The sequence below is a fragment of the Pristiophorus japonicus genome, chromosome 1, assembly GCF_044704955.1.
Source record: "Pristiophorus japonicus isolate sPriJap1 chromosome 1, sPriJap1.hap1, whole genome shotgun sequence".
Lineage (NCBI taxonomy): Eukaryota > Metazoa > Chordata > Chondrichthyes > Pristiophoridae > Pristiophorus > Pristiophorus japonicus.
Window position 1 is genome coordinate 46,746,539 of NC_091977.1, and position 16,674 is coordinate 46,763,212.

At 44.6% G+C, this 16,674-nt stretch overlaps 1 protein-coding gene across 23 annotated transcripts in view; it reads right to left on the reverse strand.

Moving 5' to 3' along the window:
* sorbs2b (sorbin and SH3 domain containing 2b) overlaps positions 1-16,674 on the reverse strand; it is a 344,867-nt gene that overhangs the window by 244,292 nt on the left and 83,901 nt on the right. For 18 of the 23 annotated variants that reach the window (XR_011593110.1, XR_011593131.1, XR_011593130.1 and 15 more), the window contains exon 1: positions 8,545-8,570. The exons of the other annotated variants lie outside the window; for them this stretch is intronic. Coding sequence is in view for 3 of the 18 variants with exons in the window: in XM_070879270.1 (XP_070735371.1) it covers positions 8,545-8,555 (11 nt within the window). In the remaining 15 variants the exon portion in view is untranslated. Of the gene's footprint in view, positions 1-8,544; positions 8,571-16,674 lie in introns of those variants that run through there. 23 annotated transcript variants of the gene reach the window in all.

Genomic DNA, 16,674 nt, shown 5'->3' on the forward strand with positions numbered 1-16,674 from the left:
AAGCTCAAATGTTGCATTTCACTTTTCCGATCTGATGGACTTGCTGCGTGTTTCCATCGTTTTCGGTTGTGATTTTTGCAACAGCAACACGAAGGTTGCTAAAAGGGTGTTCAGTCTAACAGAAAATAGTGCCACAGTTCAATATTGGGCTGGAATTTCGGCTTTGCTCATTTTGGGGTGTAATGGTGGCGGGTCGGTAAAGTTTGCACCCGGGAACAGTTTGTGCCTCAGTCATCAAAATTGGGCAGCTGGGCCTGGAGTCTGGGGCGGAGCGTTAAGGGAGGGGTTGTACATCTCTCTTAGGGCATTAGCATGGGAAAATGCCGAGCTAAAGAGCCGGGCCAGGAGCGCTCCGAGAGACGCCTGGGGAGAAAAAGAAAAAAAAACTGGTAAAAAAACACAAAAACATTCCTAATACATAGTCCACGCCATCACTACATAAATCGCAAAAAGAAATTAAAAGAAAAAACAATCACACTTACCTTAGGTTGGCATTACTTACCTCACTGCAGGCGATCACTGTGGAGCGCGCTACGGGGCGTACGGGTCAGGCGGGAGTCAAAAGGCGTGCCAATGTCGCAAACAGGGGCGTTGCACGCTGGCGCAGCTCTTCCGGGCGGTACTGCTCCGCGCCGACACAAAACCGGCCTCGAAAACCCCCACGGAGCACTGGAAGCTAACCACCCGCCCAGAAGACCTCACCGCCACCATTGCCACCCCTCTGGGGCGAAAAACGGAGCGCAAAGGACCAGAAAATCCACCCTTGTATCTGTACACGAAAATTTAGAACAATTGATGCCTGTGGCTCAAAATGAGAGCGAACAAACCACTGAATAATCCAGTGAATATCAATAGAGATCAACTGACAGAAGTTTACTTAATGAGAGCAAGGAACGCGAATGGAAATAGTGTCACAAAACTACAATAACCCTATTGATTTTTCACTATCATTTATTTTTAATGCATTTAGATTATGGTATTAACCTTCAGACTGCCTGCATCTCCAGAGGAATTCCATGCTCCCTGAGCCAGCCATTTAAAAAAAATAAAGTTTCTCAGCTTACACAATGAAGCTGAATCAATCCTTGATTCTAATTATGAAAGCTACTCAAGTGTCCTACTAACTTTATCCATTAATATTTAACCCTTTAGTACTGAAAAACTTTAAATAATAGAAAACACATTTTAAATATTCCACTTCTACTGGCCTTGCCTCCCTCATCTCTCGCCTTTTTTATGACACACACACACACACACACACACACACACAAACAAATGAATCTGTGCAGACGTAATACTTGTGCCTTTATTCATGATGTGGTATGTAGTCACCCAGAACTCTTGTGACGTCTTCTACTTAACCAACTATTGTTTCTAACTCAACACTATTAAAAAGTACACAGAATCCTTGTTATGCATCACTGATCTCACTTCTCAGTTTTGAGACTGTGATAGCTTGGCTAAGGGGTCTTTTCCATTTAGTTGGATTGTGCTTTAAATGCTGTGAAGACCTGCACATCAAAACTAGCCGGCCTCTTAGTAAAGCAATTTCGGTGCAGCTATGACACGAGCACCTGCCTGACAATGTAGAAAATGTCCGATACACAAAAGTAGGCCAAATGAAAACTGACAATACACTGCCCTGACAGCCTTATCGCTAACCTCAGTGAAGTGACAAAAGAAAATCAAGCAATCGCTCATCAATAATCTGTTAGCCAACGATCAGTTTAGGTTCTGACAAGAGCACAAGAGCTGAATGTCAGAGGAGAAGTGAGCGTACCTCAACATCATGGCAGGATTCAACAGAATATGGCACCAAAGCAAAACAGGCCAATGTAGGTAAGTGGGAAAGTCCTCCCGTGGCTGGATTCATACCTGGCATAAAGGAAGATGGCCATGATCATTGGAGGTCAATCATTGCAGCCTCAGGGCATCACTGTTAGAGTTCCTCAGGTAAGGATCTTCAGCCCAATCATTTTCAGCTGTTTCATCAATGACCTTTCCTCTGTCAAAAGGTCAGGAGTGGGGCTGTTTGCTGATGGTTCTCGTGTTCAGGGCCATACACAATTCTGGAGAATGAGCAGCCTACAGCAGCATTGAGGTGACATCTAGTAGTATTAGGCAGTCCCTCGTATTGAGGATGACCGGCTTCCACACCAAAAAGGGATGAGTTCACAGGTATTTCAATGAGGAACCTGACATTCTAGGTCCCGAAGGGTGGAAGATGCCTGTGCGTGGATTCTTTTAACGTGGGGTGGCCGTTGCACACCAGCCACCACACGGGCTTGACAGAGCGAGGTCTTGATCCAGTGGCAAAGTTAACCAAGACGACTGGAGACCAAGCTCTGCTGTACGGACCTAGTACGCACACATGCTCCTACTATCCATAGATCACAGTGTGGGCTGGCCCGTGCTGCCCCTGGGCCCTCGCTTCTCCTGGGCCCCGAACCCTCACCTCTCCTGGGCCCCGATCTCTCACCGCACCTCCGCCCCATCAAAAATGGAGCAATCAATTAGTCTCCTCTTATCTTGGAGACATCAAATATCGATACATTGTTATTTGAAATATAAAATTATTAAACTCCAGCCTAATTGAAGGGTTATAAACATCTAGGCTTGGGCTGATAAGTGGCAGGTAACATTTGCACCATATAGTGCCAGGTAATGACTATTCTGAATACATGAAAGCCCAGCCATCTCCCCTTGACATTTAACAGCACCCACCAATATGGAGTTCACCCATCATCAATGTCTTGAGGTTAACACGAAGTTTAACTGGACTAGCAATATTAACACTGTGGCTACAAGAGCAGAGCAGAAGCTGGGTAAAGGCTCAAGTCAGAAGTGTGATCGAATATGTATCACTTGCCTGGATAGGTACAGCCGTAACAACATTCAAGAAGCTCAATACAATCCAAGACAGAGCAGTTCCCTTGATCTGCACTCCTGTCATTGAAAACAGTACCACTCCCTCCACATCCAGCAGATTGGCACAGTCTATACTACTGATAGGATGTACTGCAGCTTCGCACCAAGCTTACTTGATAGCACTTCCTAACCCCATGACCTCTATCACCAAGAAGGACAAGAACAACAAGATCACAGAAACACAATAATCTGCAAGTTGTTCAAGTCGCTCATTAACAATGATGTGGCAAATATTTGTCATTCCAGCGTGATCCGATTTCTAGGTCATAAGAACATAAGAACATAAGAAACAGGAGTAGGAGTAGGCCATACAGCCTCTCGAGCCTGCTCCACCGTTTAATACGATCATGGCTGATCTGATCATGGACTCAGCTCCACTTACCATAACCCCTTATTCCCTTATCGAAGAAACTCTATGTCTGTCTTAAATTTATTCAATGTCCCAGCTACCACAGTTCTCTGAGGCAGTGAATTCCAGCGATTTACAACCCTCTGAGAAGAAATTACTCCTCATCTCAGTTTTAAATGGGCGGCTCCTTATTCTCAGATTATGCCCTCTAGTTTTAGTTTCCCCTATGAGTGGGGATATCCTCTCTGCATCCACCTTGTTGAGCCCCCTCATAATCTTATACGTTTCCACAAGATCACCTCTCATTCTTCTGAATTCACATGATTTTGTGACTCAGAGGCAAGAATACTACTACTAGTTAAAGAGTACTGAAAATAAATTGTCAGTAAAACTGCCAACAGAGAAACCAAATACACAATTAAATACAATTAATCTTAGCTGGCCCACACAGTTGTACTTTGACTTCCTCTCATATTGCTGTCCACACAGGAATACATTCCTACTTGGAACTTGTGTGTGAAATAAAACAATGGTACAGCATACCAACGAGGACAGACATCCAGGGATTAGTGTGAAATCATAGCCCTGTAATGTACTAACATAAAACAAGGCCATTGTGGTGTATTAGCGAACGAATAGTGTACAAATCTATAGAAGTTGTACTGTTGCTGTACAAGATGTCCACATCTGGAGATTATGTGCAGCTGTCGTCGCCAAATTAACAGAAGGATATTATTATTGCCCTCAAGAGGATATCGTGGTAAGCAACAACGTGGATCAGGAATTTAACTTACGAGGAAAGAGCTAAGAAGTTGGACAGTTTTCTTTGGAAGAGAACATTTCCATATGACTTAATTAAAATTGTCAAGATAAGAAGAGTTGACAAAAGCTGATCAAATACTAATGGGCACAGGTTAAATATTAGGAAGTTAGGAGAGAAGGGAATCAGGTAGACTTCTTCAGCCAAAGAACAACTGAGTTGTATATTATATAATACGATGCTCGGAAGGCCACTGAAGCAGACAGTAGAAATAGGTTCAAAATCCTGAAGCCAAGTCCAAATTAGAAATGTATTGTAGCTTAATTGGAAAACACATGCAAGGTCAAATAGTCAATAATCCACAGTTGCAACAGGTTGTTCTGGGAGTGTAATTGTCTCGCAATCTCATTGACTTCTGGCAAGTCCAAAATCAAACAACTTTTTGGTGTTAGACTGACAGGGCACTGGAGCAATCAGAACGGGGCAGGATTTCGTGTTTCAGTTGATACACTAACGGGTCATTGGTTCCTGATATCATGTGAACATTCTCATGGCAGCTGCTGCTCATTGGATTTGACCACAACGATTATCCAATGGAGAAATTTGACTTGGGGCCAAAAGAGTTGCGAAGTCGGCGATGCAATCACTCCCCGTGCTAGTCTGAGGCAAATTTGGCTGTAAGCCTCATTTAAATGCCACCGAGAAGTTACAAGCACCAAGTGGGCACCCCACTGTGGCTCGCTGTTCAAGGGTGGGCAATCAGCTGGCTCTCACACAGAGCTAGCCAGCAAGTCAGGTCTGGAGTGGGCGAGGAGACAAGTGATCTTGGGAGAAGCCTCGAATGTGTTGTTTTCTAGAGCTGCTTTTCCCGGGCCCACAAAAATAAAAACTGAATGGGATAGAAATTCAGGTCCGCCCGAAACGGGTCGCACCTAACCCCCCGCTGTTGAAGTGTTTTTTCCGTCATGGTGGATGAGGTGGCCCCTTGAGCGAAATTTCATTCTTTGGCTTTTTTGTTTTCCGGCGGACTGGAAGTTGGTCATAATGGGGGTCGAAGTGTGGCGGTGAGCACTCCAGAGGGGCGGAAGTGGAGGTGGGACGGAATCTCCGCATGCTGTCAATCAGCCTGGCGCTGATGAAGTCATGATGAGTGTATGTCACCACATCCTCTTCCCTTCACTTAAAGGGGAGAGCTGCTGCGAACTCTGCCATTATTTTAGTTAGATCCACTGGGCCACCAGGAAGGGTTTCAGTCGGGCCAACGGCCTGGCACCCAAGAGGGGAGTGCCAGGTTGTGTGTTGGCAGCCCAGCCAAACCCGGGGGCATAATTGCCGGCCCGATCTGGCAGTCGGCCGACAAAAAAAATAAAATGGCGGCCGCAGCAGTGCGCCCTCCCCTTGAGTAACCGCCGCACAGCCATGTCGCACACACTTCGAACACAGTGCGCCGACAGAAAATGCTGTCGGGGGAACTGCTCGGCGGCCCGAAGGTTTTCCAGGTGAATTTCGATGGTGCGCACTTTGATGACACACTTAGGAGAGGGCGGCAGCAGCAGGACGGAAGTGGGGACCGCTGGAAAAACTACCGAGGAGAATTTCGCGAGCGGCGGCCATTCGACCCCAAAGCGGCGGCCATTCGACTCCGCCGCTTTCTGACGGCAAGAGGCATTTTCGACAGGCTGAATTTCGGCCCCACATTTCTTAGACCGTTTTCTGAGCAACCTGCAGGGGTCCCTTTAGGAACCGCTGGTTAGGCCACTTAAAACCTGGTACAACTCAACAGAAACGTGAGCTGTGGAATAGCAGAAAATAACTATATATTGAAAAATGCAAAGCAAATGGTAATTACACTTTTTTCAAATTCTGTGAGCCATCGCTCAGGAAGATCACTTGGTAAATATATTAAATTCACCACAGGTGCCTGATAACTTGGGAGAATTTAAATAATCTCTCTAAATAATCTCCTCTTTAAGCAAGCTCCTCCTATTTGTATTTAAATTTTGCATCTGGGGTCATACAACCTGCGTAGCAAACTGACTTGTATATTTAAGGAGCCTAAGGCCTCATTAAAGTGGATGCTCCGGGGCAACTAAAAGTCGCCCAAGGCAATATTGTGTCCGGTGCATTTCTAGTCCATGTTGGACGTAACAGATTGCAATGTGAAATTCAGAGGACAAAGGTCCATTTTAGAGGTGTAGAACGAGCAGTCGCAAGTTGAATTTCTGCCCCAATGTGACTGAAATACTGCATCTATCATTGGTCTGTGGTAACCATGCAACCATAAGAAGTACATAGGAATGACAAAGTGATATTATGGCATTACTAAAATAAATCCCTCAATAATGTGTCACCAGCTCACTTCTGCCCATGCCAGGTAAGTGTAGACCTAACTTTTTGAAATAAGCTTGGGGGATATCATTACATTCATAGCACGACACATCACAGGTTGGATTTCAATTTGCACTTGGTCTCTTAAGCTGTTAAGCCACCAATTTTGTGCTGACATCTCCCAGTTTAGTGTGTCAGCTGTGGCTCAGTGTTAGCACTCTTGTCTCTGAGTCAGAAGGTTATGAGTATGACCTGATCATAAAATCTCAGTAAAATCATGCAATACTGAGGGAGTGCTGCACTGTCAGAAGCGAGATGTCTTTCAGATGAGATGTTAAACCGAGGCCCCCAAGGCCCCGCGTGCCCTCACAAGTGGATGTAAATGACCCCATAGCACTATTTCGAATAAGAGCAGGAATGTTCTCCCGAGTGCCCTGGCCAATTTTTATCAATCAACATCACTAAAAACAAATTAACTGGTCATTATCACATTTGTTGAAGCTTACTGTGTGCAAATTGACTGCCGTGTTCTCTACATTACAACAGTGTCTACACGTCAAAATATTTAATTGGCTATAAAACGCTTTGTGATGTCCTGAAAGGCACTATATAAACACTTGATCAGCTCCGCTGGGCAGGCCACATAGTTTCCATGCCAGACACGAGACTCCCAAAGCAAGCGTTCTACTCGGAACTCCTTCACGGCAAACGAGCCAAGGGTGGACAATAGAAGCGTTACAAGGACACCTTCAAATTCTCCCTGATAAAGTGCAACATCCCCACTGACACCTGGGAGTCCCTGGCCAAAGACCGCCCTAAGTGGAGGAAGTGCATCTGGGAGGGCGCTGAGCACCTCGAGTCTCATTGCCGAAAGCATGCAGAAATCAAGCGCAGATAGCGGAAAGAGCGTGCGGCAAACCTGTCCCACCCACCCCTTCCCTCAACGACTATCTGTCACACTTGTGACAGAGTCTGTGGCTCTCATATTGGACTGTTCAGCCACCTAAGAACTCATGCTAAGAGTGGAAACAAGACTTCCTTGATTCCGAGGGACTGCCTATGATGATGATGATGATGATGTCCTGAAAGGCGCTATATAAATGCTTTGTGATGTTCTGAAAGGTGCTACATAAATGCAAGACTTTATTTATTTGAACCGATTCCCCATAATTTGGTACCTCTTCGTAGCATTTCTTCTCCGACCCTTGTAGAGCAAGGATGTCACTGTGCATTAACATTATGGAAAGAACTCTGGTCAACATCAGCTGTTTTTATATTGTGCAAGACCCACGTTGGTGGCGCCAACTGCTCTACGCAGCTGGATACAAGCTGGAAAGTAAACTTGCCAAGATTCGCTAAGACTGGCAGTCGGGAAGAGCTGGTAAAAATGTATTGTACTGGCCACCGGCCACAGGGAATCCTGGACAGTTTGCTTGTGTGTGGCAACCAGCTGTGCGAGACCCACGTATCGGGAGCTAGCACCACTAGTCAGAGTCTCAGCACAATGCCAGAGCAGCTGTAGTCACCCGTGAGTGTGGCTCTTCCTTGCAACAGAATCTATATTAAACAAAAACTTGTATTTATATAGCTCCTTTACATAAGAACATAAGAAAGAGAAGCAGGAGTAGGCCATTTGGCCCCTCGAGCCTCCTCCACCATTCAATAAGATCATGACTGTAAAACGTCCCAAGATGCTTCACAGGAGTATTACAAGACAGAAAATTTGACACCGAGCCATACAAGGAGAAATTAGGGCAGGTGATCAAAGGCTTGATCAAAGAGGTAGGTTTTAAGGAGCGTCTTGAAGGAGGAAAGAGAGGTAGCGAGGCAGAGAGGTTTAGGGAGGGAATTCCAGAGCTTAGGGCCGAGGCAACAGAAGGCACGATCACCAATGGTTGAGCGATTATAATCAGGGATGTTCAAGTGGGCAGAATTAGAGGAGCGCAGACATCTCAGGGAATTGTGAGGCCAGAGGAGATTGCAGAGATAGGCAGGGGAAAAGGCATGGAGGGATTTGAAAATAAGGATGAGAATTTTGAAATCGAGGCGTAAACATGCATGAGGCCAGGTGATGTGGACCATAAACAAGGATTTTTGTTTTGATCTGAAACTAAAGCCGAGAATACTAGAGAGACTGTTAAATAAGGGGGTGGTGGGGAGGAATACAAGAAAATTCTACCTTTGCCACATCTGCAGAAGCCAGGAATTTCCTCGTAGTTGCTTCCGCTCCAACTACATCGGAAGTGCAGCAGAAACCCCAATTACACACGTAAACCTCCGGTGAAGTTACCTTGGAGGAGCTGAAGCAGATCCCAGGAATGTTCAAGCCAATGTTTAGTTTAAACACGGTTTTATTTCACAATTGATACAGTTTCAATCTTAGAAATAGAGGAAAAACAAGCAACTTTTCGGTTTATCCATAATCAACAGGCCAACCACACAATCGCTTCTGCAAAGCCATATGAACTGTTCACAAAAGGCTTCGCTTTTGAGTCTCCTCCCAGTTCAGAGCCACTCTCTGCCCCTAATTTCCCCCTCCCATTCACAGAGACACAATACCCATCCAATCCTGCCACAGTTACATAAGAACATAAGAAATAGGAGCAGGAGTAGGCCAGTTGGCCCCTCGAGTCTGTTCCGCCATTTAATAAGATCATGGCTGATCTGATCCTGGACTCCGCTCCACTTTCCTGCCCACTCCCCATAACCCTTTATTCCCTTATCGCTCAAAAATCTGTCGCTCTCTGCCTCCACAGCTCTCTGGGGCAGAGAATTCCATAGATTTACAACCCTCAGAGAAATTCCTCTTCATCTCAGTTTTAAATGGACGGCCCCTTATTCTGAGACTATATCCCCTAGTTTTAGTTTCCCAAGTGGAAATATCCTTTCTGCATTCATCTTGTCGAGTTCACACAAACACTCTCTCCCTCTAGCCGTCTTTCCCCCTTCTGTCCAACTGTTGCCCCAAGTTTACAGAGATACTTTCCTCACATTTGTTGGGCTTGATAAACAGCTACCAAAATAAAGTGAGCATGAGCTTGGAAAAGTCAGTGTGAATCAGCATTCCAAGCCCGATACAAGCTCAAGATTGATTTGCTCTCTGTTGGTCGTATAACAATATAAATGCACCCATGTGTATTCAACTTCACTTCTTGTCTCTAGTTTGTAGTTGCACAACATTTCTTATTTTCTGTCATTTTTTTTCCCCTCTAGATTTGACGATGCAGTCAGCATCTTAAGATCCCCAACATATTTACTGTAGATAACCTTCATGTCCAATGATAAAATTACCCGTGCATGTAATATTGTAGAATGTAGAATAATTCAGGGGTAGGGACATTCAGGGTAGATGAAAATCCAATTCATTTTTCCCTTTTTTTTAAAAAACTAGGTTTCTGACTGTAAACTGATTTTAAATCGCTAACTGAACAGTCACTGTTCACCATAAATGGATGTTACTTAGACTGTCATTATCGACAACCTCACGTGCCCTACGACTGAACATCAGTCCCTGGCCCAAGACCGCCCTCAGTGGAGGAAGTGCATCCGAGAGGGTGCTGAGCACCTCGAGTCTCGACGCCGAGAGCATGGAGAAATCAAGCGCAAGCAACAGAAAGAGCATGCAGCAAAACAGTCCCACCCACCCCTTCCCTCAACAGCTGTCCCACCTGTGAGAGTCTGTGGCTCTCGTATTGGACTGTTCAGCCACCAAAGAACTCACTTCAGGAGTGGAAGCAAGTCTTCCTCGATTCTGAGGGACTGCCTATGATGATGATGGAGTCAAGAATTAAACTTTTACCAACAAACACTTTACAGTGAATTCCACACTCAATGCTGGTCAGTGCTCCTTGTATCAGCCACCAGCTCTCACCCACATCATTTGGAAGATTAATCTTTTTCAAATCTTCTTTAAAGATTTACAGGAAGCGTGTATCCTGGACCCATGGATCACACACAGTACGAGAAGGACTTAAGCATTGAATTAAATTCCATTAATGTGTGCTCTCCTCCAGATATGTCAATCAGGCATCATTATATGTCTGTGTCTGTACTTGCGTGTCAACAGGCAACTTCAAATTAAATTCTTGTTTGTCCTGTTAACGGAATGAGGCTCCACATATTCTATGGACTGTTCTTGCACAATGCATTTAGCAATGACAATCTTCCATTCTTGCACTGCCGCCCCTGTCCTGTGGGTGCCTCTGCTCCTACCTTCACCAAGGTAAATAAGCTAAGACTTTACAGCTGTAAGTGTCAGGGTCATGCAATGGCACCGAGAGATTATCAGCAAAGCAAGGGAGCTAAAAATACAAAAGCCGTTCACATACAAGCTTTTCCTGCAAGGTCATGTTCCACCATCTCTGCTGTGAGGACTTGTCTTATTAAAAGAGCTCTTCATGATATTCATGTATTAAAGCCTAATCAGTCGCAAGTGCCATTATTGGTTCCAGCCACGTAAACTACTCTGTGCACAGACTCCTTCGAGAGCACCAAGCACTCTGCATCCGGGTGGGTCATTCAGAAGTGAAACATGAATAATCGTCTCTGTAGAGAACATGTATTGGTAGCTGTACAAATACTAGCGAGACTGTAAAATGAGAGAGCGGGGGGGGGGGGGGGGGGGGGAGATATCAGAAAATTCTACCTTCGCTACATCTGAAGATAATAAACACAAGATTCCATTTTACTTTACACTTGCAAATTGGCAGTGCATCTCAAAATTCTCTTCTGCGGCCATCCAAAAATAATAGCTTTACAGGTACCAGGTGAAAATCCTGAAATATCTGATAATACTCACATTTAAAATGATTTAATAACTATTTAAAAAATGCACAGTGCAGACAACAAACAGCATTCTTCTAATTCAAAACCATCAAATTGTCTCCAGTTTTCTGCTCTTGATCTCGAACAAGTGTTTTCAAAATTATTTAAGAAAGCCCAGGCAAACAGCTCTTATCTACTTACCATAATCTTTTTAAATTTTCTATTTAACCATGTTAGGCTGCAGAACTATTTTCTGGTAAGAAACAAAAAAATAACAAAATAATTAAAGTTTTCTTGAAAAGAATCCAGAGAGTGAAGCAGTGAATGGCAATGTCCTTTATCATGTCTCTAATTTTGCTATCAGATGTAATGCTTGTGTTAAATGTTTCAGGTGTGCTGATGAGTTTTGGTTGCCTAATCTGAGGAAGGACATTCTTGCTAGTGAGGGAGTGCAGCAAAGGTTCACCTGCCTGATTCCCGGGATGGCAGGAGTGACATATGAAGAAAGACTGGATCGGTTAGGCTTATATTCTGGAATTTAGAAGAATGAGAAGGGATCTCATAGAAACATATAAAATTCTGATGGGATTGGACAGGTTAGATGCAGGAAGAATGTTCCTGATGTTGGGGAAGTCCAGAACCAGGGGTCACAGTCTAAGGATAAGGGTAAGTCATTTAGGACCAAGATGAGGAGAAACTTTTTCACTCAGAGAATTGTGAAACTGTGGAATTCTCTACCACAGAAAGTTGTTGAGACCAGTTCGTTAGATATATTCAAAAGGAGCTAGATACGGCCCTACGGCTAAAGAGAGAAAGCAGGAATGGAGTACTGAAGTTGCATGATCAGCCATGATCATATTGAATGGTGGTGCAGGCTCTAAGGGCCGAATGGCCTACTCCTGCACCTATTTATGTTTCTATGTTATGAAACATTACAAACATTTGAAAAAAGTGCTTTACAGATCATTTATTGTTTGTCTGGAGTTAAAAAAAAGACAGATGATTGATGCGTGATTTTTACTGTGATGTCACATGAAAGTGATATAATGTGCTTTGACAGCACAGGATCACAAGATAGGGTTGGATAAGGAAGGCCCTTTGACCTCATCCTTCCAGAATACCAATCCCACAGTATCTAAATATTGCTTAAATAAGTGCTGTGTCCCGACCGTAACCAAATCTTCCTGACCTCCTATGCCAGTTGTTCAACACAGTTTGTGTAAAGAAATACTTCTTGGCATCTGTCCCAAATTTGCCTTTCTTGACCCTGAACTTTTGCCTTCTTGTCCTACAGTTCTGGTAGTATTGCTTTTAGTTTACTTTCTCCTTCCTGTTAAGCATCTTGTATACATTTCTGTCTCTTCTGAGCCTGAAGACCCAATAGCTTATCTGGTCATTCCTCATAGCTCTTTTCTCAGACATTGAGGATTACCCTTCACCATTCCGATGCGAGTTTGAACACGGAGGATGAAAAGGTTCATGAAAATAGTGCCCATTTTAATCTATATAGAAAGAGTCTGCATCTGGTGGATATATTCTATGGTTGTAGAACATGTGTTTCTGACAGGTACATAGATGTTTCCAACTGGTGTGAAGAACATGGTTCCCTGGACTTCTGTGCACAAGACCTTAACTGCTCTTCTCTGACTGATGCCTCTGGACCATCTGTGAATAATGCTCTGGACGATCAACGACTCTTCATTATATTCAGGTTGAATGAATCAAACAAGACCACACCCTCCTCAGTACATAATGGGCTAGAAATTGCGGTCGGAGGCATGCCTCTGGAGTATGGCTCCGACCCACAAAACAATTATAAAAGTACCTGCTGGAGGCCAGGCTGAGAAAAGTTGCGGTCTTCAGGCCTCGAGGCGGAGTGCAGCGAAATGGCCCACATATCCCAGGGACATAGGCAGTGCGGAAGGGTATCTGGGATCACGTGGGCCTGGTCCTCCAATGACAAAGGAGAATTCCATTTCAATCATTTACTAAGGCAATCCCCTAATGATATGCAATGGAATCCCAAAATCTATAATCATACAATTTACAGAAATTGAATTTTATTCATCAGTACCTTTTGATACTTTTTTTATACATCATTAAGACTGTAATCTGAGTCAATATTTGCATAAACTCATTTAATAAAGTGCATGTGCATAATTTAGGATCTAAAAAAGTTTAATTTAAGCCTTAGCTAAATATCCCCCTTACGCAGACCCATCGCCTGCTTGTATCAACCATAAGTCTTAATTGGGCAATTGCTGGCTAGTCGCTGGACAAACAGGCAAACTCTGCGCTAGTGATTGGTTTTTCAGACCCCCATGGATGGCACGTCAACGTGTACATTGACAGGCTGCAAGTTCCGGATTTTGGAAAACTGGAACTTGCAGAGCATCTCAAAAGGAATACGACACGCCATCACAGACACCACAACTTCAGGGCCAATGAATTGCTATCCATGTTACTCCAGAAGTGCTGAAACAAATTCACACAGTTCACTAATCCGTCAGTGCTGCACCACAGTATGGAAAACACTAGGGCTGCAGGCACTCATCTATTTGACAGTCACCTCGCTATCCTTATCTTTGCCAGCACTTGAGACAGCACTGTTATCTCTACATGGAATGCTGGTATGTGCCAAATAAAGTATTATAATGTATATTGTATAGATTAGATACTGCAGAAATGCACTGTGTATAAGTACCGGCTGCACCAGTTCCCAGATTAGTAAACATCTACATCTCATTGGGATTTAAAAATAAAACTTACCCTCGTTATCTACCCTGCTGCTGTATAAAGTGTATAAATGTTTCACATTCATTGTAGAGAAATCACTGAGCAAGGATATTATTTTACTATTTCTCACTAACCTGTATAACGTGAATGGACTAACAGGCATATACTTTTATTAAAGACAGATATATTGTCTGTCTGCCTAACATTTGCCAAGAGCAGCTGACTGCTGCCAAACACTAGACTGCTTTGTTTCCAACAAGTGTTATACCTTCATTTATTATTGCAGTTAACATTGGAATCATGTGCTAGTTGGGCTGAATCACCCGTTTGTGTATTAAAGGCCGGATTCCAATGCAAATTAGGGGAGATCCCATAATGTGAGTGGAGTGCTGGAAAGTGTTCCACAGGCTAAGCACCCGCAAAACATGAGCCCTACAAGGGAGACCTCTTCTCCTAGATCCTTGCTCTGAAAGGGTAAATTGTAGTTTTTCCTGTACATGTTTAGAAAACACCATTTCCCTGCTATATTGACGCTGTTTGATAAAGGTCGAGAAATTTCTGGGAGCTTCCCTGAAAACTTCTTAAAGCTATTTGAGTGTCAGCTGTGGCTCAGTGGGTAGCACCCTCGCCTCTGATTCAGAAGGTTGTGGGTTCAAGTCCCAGGACAAAAAACCTAGGCAGACACTCCAGTGCAGTACTGAGGGAGAGCTGCACTGTCGGAGGTGCTGTCTTTTGCATGAGACGTTAAACCAAGACCCCGTCTTCTCTCTCAGGTGGACGTAAACGATCCGATGGTACTATTTCAAAAAAAGAGCAGGGGAGTTATCCCGTGTCCTGGCCAATATTTATCCATCAATCAGCATCGCTAAAACAGATGATCTGATCATTATCACATTGCTGTTTGTGGGAGCTTGCTGTGTGCAAATTGGCTGCCACATTTCCTACATTACAAAAGTGACAGCACTTCAAAAAACTTCATTGGCTGTAAAGCGCTTTGTGATGTCCGGTGGTCGTGAAAGACGCTATATAAATGCAAGTCTTTCTTTCTACTTTCAGTGCCTTTTTTAAATATTAATTCTTGGGATATGCTTTTGCTGGCAAGGTCAACATTTATTACACATCTCTGCTGAACTAGCTACCCAAAGGCAATGAGTTTAAATCCCACCATGGCAAGTTAGTTAAACAGAGCTGGTAACTCGTGGGCTGCCGGACTGTTGTTTAGAAACCCAACTGGTTCACTAATGTTCCTTAGGGAATTGAAACAAGCCAGCTCTACCTGGGGTGCCCTAGTCCCACAATACATGGTTGACTTTCAGTGTCCTTGAAACTGGACCAGCAGGCCAGTTGTGAAAGCACTTGCTCGAAGACCCACGACCACTTCCTCACGGCAACTTGGGATTGGCAATGAATGTGGCCATGCCAACATGACCCTTATCCTGGAGATCAGTCCAATACAGGAATTACAGTTTCTGTCACAGGTGGGACAGACAGTGGTTGAAGGAAAGGGTGGGCAGGGAGTCTGGTTTGCCACACGCTCCTTCCGTTGGCTGAGTTTGGTTTCTGCATGCTCTCGGCGACGAGACTCGAGGAGCTCAGCGCCCTCCCGGATGCACTTCCTCCACTTAGGGCGGTCTTTGGCCAAGGACTCCCAGGTGTCAGTGGGGATGCTGCACTTTATCAGGGAGGCTTGTAACGTTTCCGTTGCCCACCTTTGGCTCGTTTGCTGTGTTATGAGTAGAGCGCTTGCTTTGGGAGTCTCGTGTCTGGCATGTGAACTATGTGGCCTGCCCAGTGGAGCTGATCAAGTGTGGTCAGTGCTTCAATGCTGAGGATGTTGGCCTAGACGAGGATGCTAACGTTGGTGCCTCTGTCCTCCCAGGGGATTTGTAGGATCTTGTGGAGACATCGTTGGTGGTATTTCTCCTGCTACTTGAGGTGTCTACTGTACATGGTCCACGTCTCTGAGCCATACAGGAGGACAGGTATTACTACTGCCCTGTAGACCATGAGCTTGGTGACAGTTTCTATTATGTCTGTACTGTACCTATGAATGACTCCACGAGGCAATGTGTTGTACTCAAACTGTAGTGACCTTGGTCCTTTATTCTTAACTACAGAGTGAGGCAGCCGCATGGTGGCTCCCCTTTTATACAGCCCCTGCCACCAGGGCAGGAAACCCCGGTCTCCACCAGTTGCACCCTCTAGTGTAAACCTTACTGACAGTACATCAGGTAAACAAGTCTCCACCTTATGCAACTATACAGAGAGTATATCTATAGTCTGCCTATATAACGTCACTCTCCCCCAAGTTCTTTGTGCCAATTACCTTTGCACTATGTGCTCTGGCTTAGCTCTCCCCAGACTTAAGTGCCAATAGTCCTTGCACCTTGGCTGTGCTTTGGCTTGGCTCTCTCCCTGTTAACCCCAAAGTCCTTCTGCCACAACATTGGGTAGTAGTTACCAGCTTGGAGGGTTCGAGGTTCCAGTGGGTTCTGGGTGTGATTCATGTGTGTGTCCACGGCTATATACATGCATTTCGCGCCCCCCCCCCCCCCCCCCCGCCAGCTCCCACCCACCCCACAGCGAGATCATGCAGCTGGCCTGTTACATTAACATACAGGATAAGACACAGTGCAAGTACAAAGAAAGGAAGGAAAAAAAAGCGTTATTTTACAGTTTGTATCGTGACACCTTGGTTCAGTGACTTACATTCGTTATGTTTTATGTTCATGCGCGAGGATTGGGCATTCATGGTTCAGTCATGGTCAGTACGGAGATAGCAGTACAGGTATGCGAGGACGCTTGTTCC